This window comes from Paramisgurnus dabryanus, chromosome 4 (assembly GCF_030506205.2).
Source record: "Paramisgurnus dabryanus chromosome 4, PD_genome_1.1, whole genome shotgun sequence".
NCBI classification, from domain to species: Eukaryota; Metazoa; Chordata; class Actinopteri; order Cypriniformes; family Cobitidae; genus Paramisgurnus; species Paramisgurnus dabryanus.
Window position 1 is genome coordinate 14,661,610 of NC_133340.1, and position 21,753 is coordinate 14,683,362.

General features: G+C 37.8%; 1 protein-coding gene across 2 annotated transcripts in view; it reads right to left on the reverse strand.

Moving 5' to 3' along the window:
* The window catches only part of stox2a (storkhead box 2a), a 67,782-nt gene that overhangs the window by 26,965 nt on the left and 19,064 nt on the right, over positions 1 to 21,753 (reverse strand). The window contains exon 1 of one of the 2 annotated variants that reach the window (XM_065265183.2): positions 14,277 to 15,716. The exons of the other annotated variant lie outside the window; for it this stretch is intronic. Coding sequence (XP_065121255.1) covers positions 14,277 to 14,454 — 178 coding nt within the window. The 5' untranslated portion in view covers positions 14,455 to 15,716. Of the gene's footprint in view, positions 1 to 14,276; positions 15,717 to 21,753 lie in introns of those variants that run through there. 2 annotated transcript variants of the gene reach the window in all.

Here is a 21,753-nt window from a genome sequence, read left to right on the forward strand (position 1 = left end):
ATAAAAAATATGTACTATTAAACCACAACTTCTCGTCTTGCACTAGCCGTGTGATGCGCCAGCACAACCTTACATATTGCATAAGCACGTCGAAAGGTCACGCATGACGTATGCAAAACTACTGTCCAGTGTTTACAAGTGTGAAGAAATAGGACCGTTCCTACGTTGTTGTATGTGAAATTCTATTAATTAATGTCTTTGTATCAGTTAAAATGGTCCGCAAATGTGTGTTTTGATGCGCGTCACATGGCTAGCCTAGTGCAAGATGAGACGTTGTGGTTTAAAAGTGCTTATTTTTTATTTTTCTTACCGAAAAAGACGATGGTTTGCTAGATAAAACCCTTATGCCTTGTTTGGGATCATTTAGAGCCCTTTGCGTTGAAACTGCAATTTTAAAATGCATTGAAACTGTAAACTGTTGGGGTCCAATAAAGTCTATTAAATCGAGAAAAATCCTGGAGTGTTTTCTTTAAAAAACTTTATTTCTTCTCGACTAAACAAAGAAGGACATAAACAACTTGGATGACATTGGGGTGAGAAAATTATCAGGAAAACTTTTGCACACTCGGCTCCATGGAGTCTAACAAAAATATAAAGCCTTTGAAGTATAACAAAAAAGTTTTGATTTGAGTTGCTGACGTACATATATTGATTTATGCTGAATGCTTTCTAGATGATAACTCTATACATCAAGCTACATAGTATCACTGACATTCTCTCCCACACATACTGCACACCCACAATTACATCACGTCCCATATGGCAGCCAAGCAGCTTTGAACTAGTTCAACTCCACCCATAAAATACACCCACACAAACTCTCTCTCTCTCTTTATATCTCTACCTCTCTCTGATGGGTAGGTAATGGATTAGGGTCACCGGACTGATGACTGGCAGGACTGAAACAAGTTGGTGAACAGACTTGGGCCTTGTTTATTTGGATTCATGTCACAAATGTCTGTAACTTGGAGGCTTTAATGAGCCTAAACGCATCTTTGGTTACATCAGCGTTATATTCACAGCTTATGTGAAAATGGTGGGTGAAGTGAACTGCTTTAAAAGTACTGATCTACACTCCAGATGTATTAGCGCAAGTGTCTTTAACTCAGAAGTTAATCTGATCATCCTGAGTAGACAGATAAACCATAATTTTGTGCAGTTTGAAATATAAACTTGTGCACAAATGTATAACATAGTAGAAGACAAAATACTTATTCTGTGTAAAATTGAAACATTAATATTATCATCAATATGAAGCCACACCTAAGTCCTTTTAAAGGTGACACAGAATGATTGAACGGGGTATTTATCCTTGTTCTGTGATGTGACATGTAGACAAACATTTTTTTGTTTTGGTCTGTAATGCCTTATAAGCTTCCTAAAACCTCTCTCAGATAGCCCTATTAGGGTGGGGGATTTTAAACAAGTGGTTTTGCACCTATTTGGCTCCCCCTACTGGCTTAACTTGCAATCTCATTACTGATTGGCTGACTTTGCTGCCACTCAAAAAATGTAGCCAATTATTTTAAAGTGGAGGGGCAGTGAGATGCCTGTGATGTCATAAGCATCAGTTTTTCAGATTGGGCCGTTTTCTGGCTGACATTTCTAAAAGAGGAATTTCTATGAGACTGAGATGTTTAGCATGTCTAGAACTTTTTGTATGTTCGTGAATGCGGGTAGACTTGGGTAACTATTTCAATTGGTCTAGCAAGACCAAGTCCTATCTACATGAATGAGGGAGGACCAGTATCTTTAAATTCGCTGGCTAAGGTGACATTAAAACAACGTATTTCTGACCCAAAAAAACAAAATCTTCATCAAATCTTTGGATATAGTATAGTCCCTGCGTCCTAAACAGCACCCTTGTACTGTACATGCCGAATTAGATGAATTACCTACTCGTTGACCATTAAAACAGTACTTTCTATATAGTATGAATAGAGAGAGTATAAATGAAATTCAAACATACTACAGCCGCCATGTGATACATCACGTGACAATCCTTGTCATAACAATAGGTGAGCCGTTAACTGGAATGATGTTAAACAAGCACAATTTAACAACTGTTTTCCTTATGTATTTACATTTGAAAGCCACGTTACCGTTTTCCAACATTTGACAACGCCTTTCCTTCTTCGTTGGGTGACTCCTCTTCCAAGGGGCTCACAGGATTGTAAAGTGGCCATTGAATGCAGAATTCAAAATCTTGCTGGTAGTAGAAGTACTACTATTTTTTGGGTACTATACATTTGGACATACTCCTAGCTGCGCCTACTAATTTTCGTCTGCTATAAAGTAAGAAAGTAGCATCTTATGCAACTTAAAAATGATAAAAGGGAAACTTATATAGTGCATTCATTATATATTCATGTTGGGTCATACATCACATCTTGATGTCTTTATGTCTCAAATTGTAAAATACTTTAGACTAACTCACTAAAATATAAGTGAAACTTAAGATTTTTACCTAAAGACAGAATTGTGTTGTTATAAATAGTTCAGGATCATCGCTTTTGCATCATACACTGGCTGTCAGGAGCGGGAATCGGGACCCACCAGTAAATATTTCAATCGATGCAAAGTCTTATTGTATTAGGGATAGTTTACACAAAAATGAAACTTTTGTCATAATTTCCTCACCCTCATGTTGTTTCAAACCTGTATACATTTCTTTGTTCTGATAAAGGCCCAACTGACTTCCATAGGATAAAAGAATACTATGGAAGTCAATGGGACCTCTGATCAGTTTGGTTCCAAACATTTCATGAAATATTTTCATCATAACAAAGAAATTTATACGGGTTGTAACAACATAAGAGTTTATAAATGACAGATTTTTTATTTTTGTGTGAACTATCCCTTTAAGTCAGTTTGGGCAGTTAAATTAAATTCGGCTCTGCATCAAAATGTACCAATGCAAACACACAATGAACATTAGATTAATGCTAAACAGTATGCAGTAGAAAGTAAATTGTTAGTATATTCTTTTAATTGCTTCGTTCATTTGAAGCTAGCCTAGCCTAGCTGAGTGCTAACGAACCGTAGGCCACTACACTCCAGAGCACTGACACACTTTCATCCTGCCAATCTGCGTCATATGCAACTAGCACTGTCATATCATGTAAAATTAGTTTAAGAAGCATCTCAACAAAAGATTTCAAACGCAATCATTTCGGCTAATAAATATAGACAATTTCTAACTACGATCCCCCATATCAAGTTCAGTATGTACTTTTTTGTGTCCTGTTGTTTGTCAGCATCCAAGGTCACTATGAGATAAAATCAATGGCAGTCTATGTTATGCTATTGACTGGTCTGGCTAGTTTCTGTCAAAACAGAGTACAAACCATCCCTCAGAACAACCCAAATTTACGCTCAGATTATCTGCTATTGAAAGAGAATAAAGAAAAGGCTGCTACATAAATTAAAATCACTTAAAGGAACAGTATGTAAGAAATTTTTATCAATTAATCATTAAAATGGCCCTGATATGTCACTAGACATTAAGAAATTATTTTCATTTTAAATACTTATATCACTCACAACAGTGGTCTGGCCAGGATATTGTCATTTAAAAAGGGGAGTTGCAGCCCTCAACTGATGTTTATGTTGTCATGTTGTGTATTAGCCACCAGTTGGGTGATTGCAGTACCAGTTTTAGCCACAAGTTTTGTTATTGCAATACCAGTTTTGGCCACAATCCTACATACTGTTCCTTTAAATAAAATGACCAAAATATATGGTCAAGGAGAATTTTGTTTGCTGCATTTATTATGTAAAATGTTTGCTTAAAGTTATCAACCTTCACTTTCGTTTCAACACCACAAATAGGTAAAAGGGCAGTTGTTAAAGGGCACCTATTTAATTGCTAAAAAACAACTTTATTTTGTGTATTTGGTATAGTACAATGTGTTTGCGTGGTTTATGGTTAAAAAACACATTATTTTCCACAAAGCGTACCTTTTTGTATCTCCAGATATACTGCTTTCCTTAAAACGCTCTGATATTGTACAAAGCTCATTGATCTGAAAAGCGCTGTGTACCTGATTGGTCAGCTAATCTGCACGTTGTGATTGGCCTGAATGCCTCTGACATCAGCCCGAACTCTGACGCTCCTTACCATGTTTGAAAGATTCGCTAACAATGCAATGCTAACAGGAGTTAACTGACAGAGTGACTCAAAGCGGGAGGAATTATGATAATGTCGTCATTACTACATCACCAATCCCAGGAAGTAAAGTGTTGCCTACAATCTGTGTGCTTAGGCCAAGTAAACAGATTTACGTTGGAAACTTTGATGTATGTACCGTTTGCATATCATTAACATGTACACACCATAGGCTGTAAAAAAAGATGGACGACGCGACGTCGCCTCCCTCCATTGTAATGAATTGAAGCCAAAAATGTCCGACCATGGTCGCCGCCATGTTACGTAAAAACGTCAGTTTGGAGCCAGGGCATGCGCAGAAGGAGCCGCGGCATCAAACTCCCGCCCAAACGCTCGCGCGACCAATTCCACCACGCCAATCTTAACGACACGCCCCGTTTCTATAGCATCAAATAACTAGCTAAAATGAAAGTTATCACAAAGATGAACACTTGAACATATATCAGTGTGATAACAACTGCTTAAAAGGACTAAAACTATCTTTCAGAAACTTTTATTGGAAGTGTAAATATTTTTTTTATTTAGAGCAGAGTCCCATTTGTTTGAATGGAGAGGGCGGGGTTATGACTTGTACTGCAGCCAGCCACCAGGGGGCAATCAAAGAGCAAGAGGCTTCACTTTTCAAGACATATGAGGCACACCCGGTACACACTTGCACACCAAAGGAAATGTAAAATCGTGAATCAGACCATAGTTGCTCTTTAAAACACTTTTGTGAATAATTCCTGAGCATACAAAGAGAGCCCCATAATATAACAAAGGGTAAAAAAGGTTATAAAAACCGAGGGTCCTGATATTCTGAGAAATTTGCCTTTGAGGCAGATGCTGTGGAACTGGAATCCAAATTTAGTCAGGGCAAGAGTGTATCCCTTGCCAAAAGCAGGCCATCCTCTAAAGAGAAATCTCTTCTACAATGAAATGATATGACTTACATTCCATTGATCTGAACTGAGGCCGTATATTTACTTAACATATTTCAACCATGAAGGTGTTTCATAAATTACCTTGTTTAGTATATCAAACACTTTTCTCCTAAAATATGCACTCAAAGAAAATAACTTTAAAGCAACACTATGTAGTTTTTTTTACTTTTAAATAATGTCTCTAAAATTATTTCAGTGATAGAACAACTTTTAAATGGACAAACTGTACTGTTGATGCAACCTGAGCAGCCTCCTAGCTGCTACAAGCACACTCTGAAAGTGGCGGTGGAGGGTAGGAAACACAGCCCCGCCCCTCCCCCTGCCTGCAGAAGAGTGTCTGATACCAGGCACTGTTGAGCTTTTCAACCACATGGGGGAGCTGTAAGCAATTTTTACATGGAAACTACATAGTGTTGCTTTAAATTGCAGATGATCTCTAGAGATGCAGATTATAATTGTTACAGGTGTGCTGACATATCATCCAACCCATGCAACAGTATAGGTTTAGCATCACTTCCCTCAAATACAACCTACAATAGTGTACTGTATAATAATTTAGTGCCCATACCGGCAGAAGGTAATGAACCGGAACCGGAAAGTTTTCTTAATGAAATTTAGGGTTAAATCTGCATGATAATTGGTAGAGCCCTGTGTTAGCTGGGCAAAGATGGGTTAGATCCCAAGGCGCTCTCATACACAGATAGAAACTATACTCTCAATGCATTTTAAGTCGCTCATCCAAAGCATCTGTCAAATGCATAAATGTCAAAGCAAATTTAGTGAATTGTGCTAAAGGGACAATGTAAAAAAGTTCACACATGAAAGGTGTAATGTTTTTTTTTCCGAATCGCAACCAACCTTAATTTCGAAACCCAATGAGAACGATAGCTGCCACAGGACAAATATGCATCTGAGACAATGTAGGGACAAAACGCACACAGTTTGTCCATTTAGGGCTACTGTAGAAGCGACTTCCACGTAAGGAAACATGCGGTGTATGTAGATAAAAATATCTCATTCTCAGGTAATAAAAACAATACAGTTCATTATGTAAGGTCTTTATACACCACTGATAATATAGTTATCTATATTACATTGCATTTCTGTCAAAAGATCCTTTAAAATGTCCAACATTGCACCTTTAAAACAGCTCAAACATGCATTTTAATCTGGGTCAAGACTTAAAGAGCACCTATTGTCACGTTTTTAAATTCTGTAAATGTGTATTAGTACATGTTAATGATATGCAAAAGGTACATACCCCGAACTAAACAATGACGCGTCTCCAACGTAAATCTCTTTTCTTGGACTACAACAAACACACGGATTGGAGGCAATAATTTACTTCCTGGGATTGGTGATGTAGTAGTAAAGACCGACATTATCATAATTCCTCCGCTTCAGACACACAGCCTGTAAGTTAAATCCTGTCAGCATTGAATTGTGACCAAACCTTTCAAACATGGTAAGGAGCGTCACATTTCCAGCTGACATCAGATGTATTCAGACCAATCACAACGTACAGATTAGCTGGCCAATCAGGAACACAGAGCTTTTCAAATCCATGCATTTTAGGAAGAGACTCAAAGAGAATCTGGAGCTACAAAAATGTAAGGTATGTGGAGAATATTGTATTTTTTAACCATAAACCACGCCAACGTATTGTATTATACCAAATACACAAAATAACGTTGTTTTTTTGTAATGAAATAGGTGCACTTTAAGCTTTGTCTGGAAAAGTGCCTCATAGTGTTTATGTTTTTTGGTAATTTGCATGCAATCCTAGCCTGGTCCAACCAGACTCTCGTACATTAATTTCATTTGTACAGAGAGTCTGGCCACACTCCATTGCAAAGCGTTACTTCCATTAAGGAGGGTCCTCTGTTGAAGTTTAAAACTATTGGATCTGCCCAGAGTCACTCTGAATCTGCCATAACCAATCGCTAACGTTTGGTCGTGACGTATGTCACTCAGTCTGGTGCAAGACCTCAACGTCTGCGTTCTTAGCCCCTCCTCGCTGTTTGCTGATTGGACCTGCAGATTTTTGCCGGAGAAAACGAAACTCTACACAGCAGTCCCAGACGTTGTTCTGAAGCGAAATGAAAATTAAGCGGAAGAACGTAGGAGGGCGGAGCCAGGCTAATGCAATCCCACACCAAATTTTAGGCCCTATTACATTGTTCAACCAAGTTTTTTACTCATCTGGTTATTTTGAAGGTCAAAGAGCTGAACTGCAACCCAGATACTCTAACTACTGCACCAGAACCATATATGTTACAATAAGCTTCAAAAAATCACCAGACCTGTCACCTGATGCATAGTATTTTTTCTGACTAAGAACTGTCAATTTAAACTGCCCAATGTAAAGTCCAACATAAAATACAATATTTTATTTGTCATTTATCATAAACACTAGGGGTGTAACGATTAACCGTGCAATGCGCGTTTTCTCAATGAATGAATTTGAATGAATTACGGTGAAATCCCGGCACATCCGAACGCCAGGGGGCGCTCTCGTGCAGAAACTCCCTTTGTGCCACAGAAGAAGTAGCATTACAAACGCTATTGCAGGAAATGTCTACAGGAATATTTATACGCTGTTCTTCAAATTGCTTCAGGTATTTTCATGATAATAAAGAATATTTTGAATGATTTTTATTTAACGAGTGTTGCTTTTTTAAATACACATTATAAACGACTCCGACTCATAATGATTTTAGATTCTTAAGGACTTCCTAATGAACAAATGCCGTAGTACACGCACAAGCTGTGCATGAAACAAAGAATCGCAGCCTTGTGATTCAGAATCGATTTCAGACAGGCATTTTTAATGGGACACGCGATTGAATCGTTACATTCCTAAGAAACACTTTAGCATGAAAGTAGAAACACTAAAAAAATTAGATGAGGAAAGTAGTGAAGATAATGAAGTATAGTTAGTCATAGTGCAAAAAGCAGTTCTGCTTGTTGATATTTAGTTAACTTCCAAGTAAGTACCTCAAACAAAACTGTGAATAGCTTTCAAGGATCTGAAGTCATCAACCACACACATTTTATTCTAATCGACCGATAAAAACACTTCAGGTTACATTATGCCAGGTTGAGAAAATGCTTTGCTGTTTTGTACGCAATAGGCATGACACAGTGGCCGGTCTGTGGGAAACTATAGTAAACTTTACTTCATGCTACAATGACAGTCAACAGTTTAGAGTCCTTTGGTCCTGACTTTCAAGCAGTTTAATGGCAAAAGGTTGTAACAGAGAAGCAGGGGGAGGAGGCAGAACTAAATTCTCATGGTGGTCCCTTTAGACTCACTGTATGACCCACTTCCATTCGAACACAGTCGTATGGTGTAGCTACAGCACTACTTCAGATAAAAATGGATATAACTATATGCACAACTTGCAATATTACTTTAAGAATTTGTGAGTAACCCCCTGCATTGAACAAGACAGAGACCAGCGTTCTTTACCAAACGATGGAAAGGTCAAATATGGCTATATAGGAGAGCCCAAAAATGACTGTTCGTTTAAATGGGGATCATAGTCACAGTCTCAAACTGTGTGCAGGAGCTGCAGTCCTATTTCCACGGCCTTATCGTTCTCCATCCGTTCCTCCCTCCCTCTCTCATGCTCTCATTCTCTTCTCAATCATCCCATGCAAATCCTGCATGGAGTGGGACTGGTGATGTCAGCATCTGGGATGTCCAGAACTGGGGTGGTTATTTTTAGCCTGGTGCAATGAGTGATAGTATGTGTAGAGGAGAGGAGAAAAAATAGAACGAGGGTGAAACTGTGTTGTGAGGAAATAATGAGATGGTCTATATTAAAATGTAGGCGTGCATGTATGGCAGAAGAGAGTAGGTACTATATATGGATTTAAGGGGATAGTTTACCCAAATATAAAACAACAGTGCCATTTATTCACTGTTATGTCATTTTCTATAAGTTAATTTGTGCAAAATACTTAACCTTTCTTTTTTCATGCAATTAAAGTGGATGTGGACCCGGAACAGATTTGGTCTCTATTCAATAAAAAAGCAGCTTGGACATCCTGCTAGAGTCACTTAGTGTTAGTAAAATCATACAAACGCATACAAGCTTGCAACAAGATGAATACTTTTTTTATGTGAGCTGTCCCTTTAAAAGTTCAGCGCACATATTTCACATGTGCAGTTTGTGTGTCTGTGAGTAGCCTGCGTGTGATTTTTAATGCAAAAGATCCCAAAGGCTTAACTGACTTCTTCATAGTGACTGGATGATTTCTACAAATCTATCAGCTGACTGGAGGCGGAGACCGGCGTTTTATTCAAGCTGAGCCTCTTCTATCTCTCTCTTTCTCCTCTACGCACATTATTACTACAGAGGCCAGGCTATTACTGCACCAGCATGGCCTCGTTTCTCTCCCACGCCTAAATCAGGGACTCTGTCACAGCTGGGCCGGTGTGTGTATGTGTGCAGTTGAGCCACTAAAACGAGTACAAAACAGTCCAGTGGCAAACGGGCAAAATGCATGGATGCAACCAATGACCAAAGCTTTAAACAGCAACAATGATGCTTTTGTTTTGATTATTGTTACCAATAATACGAGATTATCACTCTATTAATGATTTTAACTGTGAGTAGGGGTGGAGTCAGATATCTGATGTGTTTTAAACTCCCCACCTTTCTTGCTGTTTATGTAGGGTGACCATACGTGCCATTCTTCCTGGACGCGTCCTGGCCAGGATTTCGGGTTCATCACCGCATACGTCATAGAGGATTATTATCATTATTATTATTACTGAAAAGCAACCGTTACATTTTAAGGTAAGAATGAAACTACGATTGTATGTCTTATGTTTTAACTAAATTGTGTATGCGGTCAACAAATACGACTTCCGGAAGATGCACCGAAATCCTGGAAAGGACGCCTCCGGGAAGAATGGCATGTATGGTCACCCTAGTTTATGTAGAGATTTTATGTAAAAATACAATCTTTGCAACTTTACAACAGCTGTTACATCTCAAAGACTGTCAAGAAGGACAAAGACCGGCAGGGATTTTCTTGGGAGTAAAAGAGTTGAAAATATTATAAATTTTCAATGAGCCAGAGAGACATTAGTCCAATGATTTAGGACTTTATCACAAACATAGTCTATCTGCTCACTGTATAAGGCACGATAGGTCTGTTTACTGTAAACACTCAATAGGAATTTTGCGGCACATGATCCATGAATAAATGTAAGCATTAACTGAAAAGTTACGACGGAGTCAATACTGAGCAAATTAAAGGTACAGTATGGTTTTTAAGCCGCATCCAGTGCTTTAAATTTTGAAACGTATTGAGCTACGATAGCTGCCACAGGACAAACATGTTGTTGTCTGAGACAACGTAGGAACGAAACACTCTCTGTAGAAAAGTGTGTCCAATTATGGCTACTTTAGAAACATGATAACGACTTTCATGGGGACATGCGGTGTATGTAGATAAAAACGTCTTGTTTAAAAGTAATAAAAACAATACAGTTCATTATGTAAGGTCTTTATACATCACTGATAATATAGTTATGTATATTATATTGCATTTCTGTCAAGAGATCCTTCTAAAAGTTACACAGTGCACCTTTGAGACTTTTTTGATCTATTTCTCATCAAACTAATATGTTTATGAGAAATATGGTTTGAAACCACATAAGTGTAAAAAACTATGACAGAAGTTTCAGTTTTTGGTAAACTATCCCTTTACAAGCCTGAGAAGCAGATGGCAAAACAACAAATCTTAAATCACTTAGTTCCCTGCTGGAAAATCCGGCATAGGCCAACATAAATCCTATGCTGGTTTGGTGCTGGTTTAGCTGGTGGTCACCAGCATACCAGCACCAAAACACAACATATGCTAGTCTTGCTGGTATGACCAGCATGGTATGCTGGTGCTGGTATGCTGATGGTGGTCATAACCAGCAAACCAGCAACAAAACACAACATAATGCTGGTCTTGCCGGTATGCTGCTTTTTCCAGCAGGGATGAAAAGTCATAAAGGAGTTAAAGAAGTTGTCTGAGACAGCGAGAATAGGAAAAATTGTTATATTGGTGTAGCAGATAAATTTACTTTTCTCAGACCACACTGTCAGGAAAAAAAATTCAAAATATGTAGCCAAGCTGTCACTCTTTTAAAATTAAAGCTTAGCACCTAAAGACTTCATTTTAGTAACTTGTACTTGTCCACTTTTCATCATGATTACTTTGAGAGGATGGTCTATGGGCGCTCTTTCTTTTTGCTTTCATTTAAACGAGAGTGGGAGAGATGACGGGTGTATATTGACGTGCACTAATATTATTATTTTTTTCAATTCAATTTTATTTAGCGCTTTTCACAATTATTTAATTGTTTCAAAGCAGCTTTACATTAATAAAAGCAGGAGAAAACACAGAAAAGTAGCACAATACAGCAGCTAAGATTAAACCGTACTAGCGAGAGCAGTAATAATGTAACGTACAGAAGAGAGTTCTAAGTAAAGCCAATGTGAGCTGACTCCCTATGGGTTGAAAAAACTCCTAGAAGAAAAAAATTATGTCAGGGTACCGCAGCTTGTGTTGTTATTCAACATGCGGCACAGATATTTCAGAGCAATTGACCATCCCTTCAAAGTAATCTGGACAGAAACGGTCGAAAGTGGACAAAAAAGACCAATTAAAACTCAAGGTGTGAACGAACATGGTCTCTCTCGTCCACTTGTAATCTGATCGACCAAAGTGCATCTCAATACCAGGTGTAAATGTGCTATATATTAGTATCTCAAATATACATATTGGTACCAAATGTTTGTGTACCTAAAGACACAGTACATTAGGACCTTTGGTAACACTTTACTTGAAGGGGTGTTCATAAGACTGACATGACACATTCATAATCATGACATGACACGTGCTATGAACATGAAGGAGATTTTATGCACGTTTATGACAACTGTCATTAACCAGTACATAACTTGTCATGACAACTTGACATTACCAAGACAACATAACTGACCACTTTTTACCAGTGATTCAAATTGAATGTCATTAAAATGTTTTATAACAGCATCATGAATATTTTTCTTGACCTCAACTACAGTGGTACAAATATAATTTGTCATTAAAATGTCATTAAGTGTTAATACTCTGTCAAATAGTTTTATAGCAACATCATGAATATTCTTCAGTTCATAATGTTTTTTTTAAGTTTCCTCCATTTGTTTAACAAATAAAATCAATCATCCGATAATAATAATTAAAATTAATAAAAGTATATTTTATTGCATTTGGAGATCGATTCACCTATAATTAAAATGAAAACAGTACAATAATGGGTTAACATTGGGTTTATATTGCTGCAAAGTAAATTACATTAAATTAAATTGATTACTTTTTTTGTTCGTTTTTATTCTATGTCAGAAAATTTCAGAACCCTCTGTGTGAGGAAGACCAAGTTCTGTTAGATGTCAGTTTTTACATAAATAAAGTTAAGTATAACAGTTTGTCTGTTGCATTTTGTTAAAGTTTTTAAATTATTTGACAGTATTAACACTTAATGACAGCTTTGAAAAATATAGGTAGTTTCTTCAGTTTGATAATTATTCTGCTATGTCATGTTTATGACAGATTGTTATGATGTATTGGTTTGGTTTATGTCAAATTGAAAAATTTACCAAATGACACTTTATGAGAGTTCTCATAAATGTGCATAAAATCCCCTTCATGTTCATGACACGTGCCATGTCATGTCATGATTATAAAGGTGGCATGTCAGTCTTATGAACACCCCTTCAAGTAAAGTGTTACCGGACCTTTTAAAAGGGTACTGCCCCAGTGGCAACTGGGGTAAATATTTTGACAATTTTGTAACAGTGCAGACTATTTAGAGATGTAAACACGAAAGCATGCTTTCCATTAATCAAATACAAAACAGGGGTTGGCGCTCAACAGAGTTGGATGACGTCATAATTTTTAAGAAAATGATCACCGAAAAGACGTGTTTAACCTTCAGAAAATTGCTAGACTTGGGGATTTAAAAGTGTATCAGGTTGGCTCATGAATATTAAACAGGTGACATAATGTTTGATTGGCAAAAGCTCTGGCCTGTATTTATGATCGTACATTTCACATGATTTAAAGGAAAATATTATTTTTTATCTTATTTTATGTTAAGGAGATTCTTAACCATAATAATATGTGAAACATTGAGAAAAAGCCAAATTTAAGCAAATTATTTAATTATCATTCTACCATGCTGGAGAAATAATGTAATGCAGTGATTCATTTTTGTACTAGAGTGAAAACTAATGTAGTAACAAGGTTAGTTAAAAAGAATCGAATGAAATCAATCATGTCAAAATGATATTACTGTGGTATTTACTTTGTTGGATTGATAAAGTTGACAATGTCAAGACCTCAGGGACACCACTTATTACTTTTAGCATTTTATGCTAACAATTTAGGTTAAGCTAACTTCACACACAGCATACACAACTGGTTAAGCATTGCATTAGCAGCGTGAAAGTTATGGGTTTGATCCTAGGGAACACACATACTGATCAAATGTATACCTTATGCATGTAACACAAATTCAAAAACACACCCATGAAAACACACCTACAAAAGCGATGCACAGTATCGCTATGTTAAAAGGACTGCCAACTTTCTCCATCATCAGCAGCTAAGATCAAAAAGTGCCAGTTTATTATTGAGGTTTTCTGCTAGTCTGACCAGCTGTCCAGCTAAATACTACAGACGATCAGTCACAACCAAAATGGAGAAAAAGAGCCACGAAACCTGAGGCCATCTCACGATCTCTCTCAATCTCCTCATTATGCTAGTACAACAGGGAAACCAGTTGCCTGAATTGTTATTCATAGTGCTACAAACTTAATGCCGTAAAAACCTGCCAGGACCAAAATGGTGGATGCATGCATGATGCTTGAATTCTCTTGCATCCTTTCCCTGTGTGGATGTGATTGTCGTGTCTCTCTAGTGTGTTTAAAAGCCCCTGTCAATTTCTGTCAGACAGTACATCAAACATAACAACCTCACATGCCCAGCTAAAAACATACACTGATGGACATCGACAGGTTACTAATGCGCTAGTAGCTAGTAATAACATTTAGTAGCCCTCAGTTTCTACAGCCTCTGGTCCAAGGTGAATCAGAGGTCCTGGGGGGACCCACCTGGTGTTATGTAGCCCCGCGGAGAAGGGGAGATGTGGGTTGAAGGAGGGGGCGGTGGAAAGTGCTTATGGAGGTGGTAGTCCTTCTCACTACGAGAGCGGATGCGCTCCAAGGCCCGCTCCGGTAGATCCGAGCTGGGCCAGGCCCGCCTGAGGTTGGTGCTGCGGGTCTTCTTCATGCTGGGCAGGTTACCCGTGGAAGGGGGGAAAGGGGAGAGAGGGAAAGGGGTAAGGGGAGGGAGGGGGTGGGGAGCGACCTGAGGTTCAGTCCCTCCCCCACATTTGCAGGGGACACCCCAGTCCAGGGATCAGGCCAGAGTCATGGTAAGGGTGCTCTCGCACATGCACACATGCGTGCACATATACACACATACGCGCGCATGCACACATACACACACAAACTCGGGGTTGACACGTGGTGGCGCAGGCGGGCGTGCTCAGTGACAGGCGGGCTGGCTGGAGGTGGGCGTGGGAGCGCTGGGCTGGGCTGTCCTCCGAGGCATCACCCTTGGCTGGAACGAATCCCGCCGACCCCCTGGCAAACATCCGGATTCACGTGCCACGAAGGGCACATTGCGTCGCTAACTTTGAGGCACTGCGGGGATGAGAAAAAGCAGGGTGCTGGTGGGGGGAGGCGGTGGAGGAAGACGACGCGTGCGTATGGATGAATACGCGTACGAGTTTAAGCAAGGTGCATCACAATGAAAGGATGGAGAGTGACGAGTGGCAGCCAGAGGAGGAGGAAAGGAACATAAAGGAAGGTATTTTGGAGGGAAAAATGGAGATAGATAGAGATAGATAAAGAGAGAGAGAGAGAGAGAGAGAGAGAGGCCTGCCTGTCCAACAATAGCCCAATTCAGCACGGCGGCGGCGGCAACCCCCTCGGACAAGTCAGCTGAAAACAAAAGGCCCGCCTGCGAACGAGAAGAAAAGGGGAGAGGGAAAATAGAAGAAAGAGCAGAATGGCCTCTGAGGTGACCTCGAAGCTTTGGTGATCTCAGTCTGCGGACGAGCCCTTGTCAGCCTCCCTCCTCCCCAGCTCTGCCACTAGCCTCCGTCGAAAACGACGCCACGCGCGAGGGGAGGGCAGAAAAGGCGCGATGGAGGGGAAGGTAGAAAAATGGCAATTGCAGATGCAGAATAACGGTCCTCCTCTTTTGTTCCACGGTAATTCCACGGCAAAGGAGGACAGCGCTGCGAGGATACACGTTCATTCACGCGACTACATCTTGTCTCCGAGGCTCCCTCCTCTCTTTCGATGCTGCTATCGTCGCTTCTGCTAACACTGCTGCTGCCAGCACCTTATGAAAGGGGTGTGTGTGTGTGTGCGCGCGTGTGTGTATGTATGTGTGAGTGTGTGTATGTGTGAGTGTGGGGGGAGGCAGGAGAGCAGCAGAGCAGCCGATCCAGTGTGTGAGCGCGCGGCAGAGGCTGTACGTGAGCGTGCGTGTTTCGCTGTGTGATTGAGACGAAGTGAGCAAGTTAGCGTGGAGCAGCGAGATTGTGTGGTGGGGGGATAATAACAGGTTTAAGGATGGAAATAAGAGATGAAAAATATTTAGACCAGAGCAGGTGTCCTAAAATAGCATTTAATGAAATAATACAAAATCACTGCATATCCTCTCTGTCTTGCCACTGTTGGATGCTCTGGATCCAAGCTAACTGTACCAATGCATTTACCCTACTAAACACACATGTAAAATCACACGCATGTCAAACACCATTTATAAACAAGCTCAAAGCCAAACAAGTTAAAGGGCTTTATTGCAATATACTAGGAAATGGTAACCTTCGGCCATCATTTTAAACATCCAGACTTTTGAAATAGCTCAAGAAATTACTATATATTCTTGCTAAAAAAATAGTAAACTAAATCGATGTTCAAATGTATGATATTGAAAATAATCTAAAATCTACATAGTATAAATCCCATTTAAAGGCCAGCAGAGCTGATCACAAGCATATGTTGTGTTTTGAATGCCGGTCACAATATTGGTATGCTGGTGTCCCAGCAGGTTTCCTACTTAGCCAGCAGGATCCTAGTTCAACCAGCTTCATGCTGGTCGACCAACTTCACCAACTACATATGCTGACAAACTGCATACGTAGCCTTTGCTTGGGACCATTAACAAATCTCCCTGACAACCAATTCGACCAATTTAAAATGACATTCAGGATTTCAATCACAGACACATCAGGACTTAAATTTTTTAAATATCCAGATTGTGGATTGAAACTGAAATCAAAAAACAAAAACAAGGGAAAGTGAATCCTCTTTCACATATAGAGGCGGTTTCCTGGACAGGGATTAGACTAAAACATTTTTAAAAGTTGTCCAAACTGAAATCAACTTGCACTGATATATCTTAAAATACATCAGTACCCTTTGTTTTGCCTCAAAATGCACACAAGTAATGTTTTTAGTAAGGCATGTTTATTAAAACTAGTTATATTTCCTAAACTAAGGCCTTGTCCTGTTTTAAGATAACCCCTGTCCCTGTAAAGCTTATGTGACACTATTTACATTAACAACAGAAGGTTCAACATCATTAAATGCATGAATTACATTTTAAGGGATTTGGGCTAATATGCAACACCAACCGTGCTTATAAATAAGTCTTAAGGAACAAGGTGGCATTTTCAACTGAAACCGGTTAAGTGTTTATGTGGTTTGGCTGGTTGTTTTCACGACAATGGCGTTTTGGGGTCCTAAAAATACAAACTTTTGAGGGCAGGTTTTAAAGTGCAAGCATCTCTATGAAAACTATGTAACAGCACATCTGTGATAATGATGACATCATGCACATGTGTTAATTCAGTCTATAGGCATGCGTGATTATAACTTAAAGCACAATGGCAGCTTACAGGCCTGTGTTTGTGCTCCTCAGCTTTATGAGTTTATTAACATTTCTCGAAGTTTACAAAATTTCGTCCCTTTATAGTTGAGGGTTACATAAAGGACACCACCATTTTTTTATCTTTTACTATGTTCTTACCTCAATTTAGACAAATGAAAACATACATCTTTATTCAGTGCATTCACTTAATCTTAGTGCAGCTCATCATTAATGTGTTAGCATTTGCCCCATTCATTCCTTAGGATCCAAACAGGAATTAATTTAAAAGCCACCAAACACATCAATGTTTTCCCTATTTAAAGACATGTTTTATTTGTGCCAGCATACTTACTCGTGTAACTACTCATGTAACAGTCTTTAAATATGGAAAACATGGAAGTGTTTGGTGGCTTCTAAATTCATCCGTTTGGATCCTAAGGAATGAATGTGGCTAGGCTAAATGCTAACACATTCACAACGCGCTGTACAAAGATTAAGTGCACGCATTGAAAAAAGATAGGTATGTATTAATTCATCTAAGTTGAGGTAAGAACATAGTAAAATATTGAAAAACTGTGGTGTTTTCCTTTAAGGTAGGTAGTAATATACCCACCTCATCATCCGTCAAAAGAAAACTGCTTGAAGCTTTTGCCGTCTTCATTGTTTGTTATTTAGTGCTCTGTAAGCCTGTGTATGTGCACAGGCTTGTAGTGCTTCTTTACAAAGTAACATCGCCATCTACTGGCCTGGCACATGTAATACAGTGTTTAAATCGATTATCGCGGATTCATAAAAACATGGATCTTTTTGACAGCGTTGTCGTGTGTACGTGATATTTTTCAAACATAAAGGAAAAACTTTTCAGTTTACCCTAAAAGCAACACAGACATCAGATAACTGAAATCACACACAATGAAAAAACAAGCAAAAAATAATCATAATACCACAAATATCAATCAAGTATAGCATAAGTGTAAAGAAATGCAACTAGTCAAATTTCAAACCATTTTCCAGAAACTCAAAGACCCCAGTGTTAACTGAACTACAACAAGGGGGCTCATGATGGGCCATGTATGAAAGATGTTATTCTGTGTTGGCTTAAATCAAGAGGAGGAGGAGGGGTTAGAGGCCAACTACACATGACACAACACAAGTGCCGTCCCTTCAATGTCTTTTTTCACCCCTTTAACAATTAAAATGGAAAAGAATGTGACCATAGCAAACTCCTTTCAACAAGGCGTTACGGAAACTAAAGGCTAACCAGAAACAAGAAAAGGGTGTGACACAACATGCTTTGAACGTGACCTCTGTGGGTCATCCTTAAAAGTTGGGGTGACAACCTTTCCCAAAACTCCTTAGCTCAAATTAACCTTAAATAAGTCCAGGACATGTGGCAGAATGTAAGCATTATTTGTATATTTGTGACCCTGGACCACAAAAACAGTCATGAGGGTAAATTTTTAAATTGACATTTATACATTATCTGAAAGCTGAATAAATAAGCTTTCCATTAATGTGTGGTTTGTTAAAAAAGGACAATATTAGGCCGACAACTATTTGAAAATCTGATGGTGCAAAAATAAAAAATAAATTATCAAATCGCATTTAAAGTTGTCCAAATTAGGTCCTTAGCAACACATTTCACTAATGATTTACTAAATACATTTTTTATATACTTACATTGGGGAATTTTGATAATTTTGATAAATGCAATGCATTGTTGCCTATTGCTACAAATACTTTTGTGGCACAGGGTCACATTTGTGAACTCTGGTTCACAATAAATCTGTTAATGTGTCTAATATTAACGCTAAATATATTATCTACTACCTCATGTGTTCAGCTCGCTGTATCTATCCATACTCATCAAATCAAACTGCAAATATGCCTCCTTATGATAGGAATAAGTAACATACACTAAAATAATAGTAAAGTTATCAAAACTATGAACTATGATGTGACTAGAAAAATCCAGTGTAAATCAAAACTATGTTATTTCTTTAAAATGGTGACTAGTATATGCAAAAAATCTATTATTGGCATTTTATTAACCATCTTCTTGAGGTCATATCCTAAAAAGCTTTTCAAACAGTATTAAAGGAATTCCAATTTAGTAGGCTCTTACTTTTTCTTCATTATTATTATAAGTCATTCATTCCTAAATCATGTTTTAATAAAATTTGTTTTGAAATGACAGAAATTAACATGTTGGCACGCAGTTGTTTTTTGCTTCAGATCAAGAGGTTTTAAAGACCATGAAATATTTTTTTCTCAAATGAGCCTTAACTTTTGAGGGCATTGTAGAATTTTAATGTTGAAATCTAAAACATGCACATTCAATAAAACATTTTAGCACTCAAGCAACTGGCACAAAAATGCCGTACAACAAAATACACAATATCAAATAAAATATAGAGAAGGTAATCACTACATGAACAGAACCTATGAACAGTTTTTACAGACACAAATAATCCATATCATTACGTATGAGAAATACTAAGCTGCCTAAAATGTTTTTTTTATGACGGGTGTTCAGATCTATCATTGTGCAATGTGTATAATCTTAACACACCCCCTAGTGGTATAATGGTGCAACTCAGCTTAGTTACAATACACAACACAAAACCCAAGTTCACACTAATCACTTACAAACAACTGCACAAGCATGCAAATTATACAAATTATATAAATAATTTAAAGCAATCATTTTATTTAGATTTAAGGTGTGGGTTATATAATATTTGTACAAATACTGACTGATCAAATGTACTTATTTGTCTAGTTTTATTGGTTGTAGTATTAAACTAAAATAATGCGTTGGCATTGCAGTTTAACTAGCCCATTGAAAACATGACAATTACTAATTTCCCACCTTTACTGTGATGACTGGGCGAGTTCATCTAGGGTATATGCGAGGAGGATGCTATGCTTATTAACCTTCTCCCTGCACTGTCCTATCCCTGTCTGGATGCTCATCGGCTAAAATTGTTAAGTGTTGTGTCTGGCAGCGGATTGGAGGAAAGGAGATTGGGTTCGAGGAACAGCGTGAAGAAAAAGAGCGAAGTTATAGGGAAGGGTAGCTGTTTGGGCTCATTCATACAAAAAGAAAGGGGAAAAAACACCAGCCATCTTATTTCTGAGCCGCAACAGCAGCCGTAACCATGGCGACGTTGCTTGATGAGCTCATAGGCTCTGCAGTAGGACATCTCTAAAAGGTGAATGGTGAAGACATTGCTGAAAATATAGCGAGGGATTGAAGAGGCGTTATGTTTGTGGGAAATATAAAATGTTATTTATGCTTTACAATTACTTGAATTATAATTTAAAAATTATAATAAATAAATTGATGTAATATTATGATATATAGTTTTGTAAGAAAATAACATAATAAATTATAACTTTACCAACTTTGATATGTTTGATATGAGATGTAATAAAATCAGTGTACACAGTACACAAAAACATTAAAGAATCACAATTTCCTTACTTCATTTATTCCTAATTTCATTTTATTTAAAAAAAATTATAATTATTAAAGGAATAGTTAAATTGTCAGCTTAATAAGGCTAAGCTATATGCAGGTTGTTGCCTTTTTGCATGCACAATATAGCCATTTTAACAAGCCAAATAAAGAGTCACTAACTAACTATAGTATATTTTTAACAGATACTTTGTAATGAAATAAAGCTTCAAATTGCGTCAAGCTGACAAACTAGCCTTTGTTATTTAGAAACTCTGAGAATCAAACACAGTACATATTACTTAATATTAATATACTTAATATAACCTAATATTCTTTCAGATTCAGTGTTTCCGAGTCAGATTAAAAGCAATATGCCTTTTATGACTTTTTAACTGATTTATAAACAGTGACTTTCATGTAAAAGATGGAGAATTTTATTTACATAAAAAATTAATACTAGACATAATGACACAAAGGCATGCAGAATACAGCTAAACTCCATGCCTCTAGATGGCAGCAATGTAACAATGAACCATATGATCCCAATCCTGTCAAAGCCCTGTCACAGAGAGGGTAACAAATTATGTTTTCCCTTGTTAAAGAACTAAAACAACCTCTTTATTCATCAAACCTTATCTGAACTGTATAGGACTGTACAATTTACATCTTTACAATTTACATAAGTGAACATATACTAGTTCAAATCACTGTCAAATTGAATTAAAACCTTATTTGTTTGTTTATTAGTAGTTAATTATTATTTTTTAATATTATTATTATAATACATGGAATATGAAAACTGTCTGAAAAACACAACAGCAATCATAGGGGGTGGTTTCCCAGACAGGGCTTATCCTAGTCCCATACTAAAATGCACGTTTTAGCTGTCTTAATTTAAAAAAACATCTTGTACTGACATATCTTGACACAGCAGTGCCATTTTTTTGTCTCAAAAATGCACACCAGTATTGTTTTTATAAGGTTTTGTTTGTAAAACCCTCCTTAAATGTCTAAATATAACTGGATTAATTTAAAACCTGTCCAGGAAAATGCACCTGGGTGTTTTTAATTAACTGACAATGTACATAAATAAAAATACATTTGATCAATAAAAATAAGATATAGAATCAGAATAAGTGCAACATTGACAAATTAATATACACTCACCTAAAGGATTA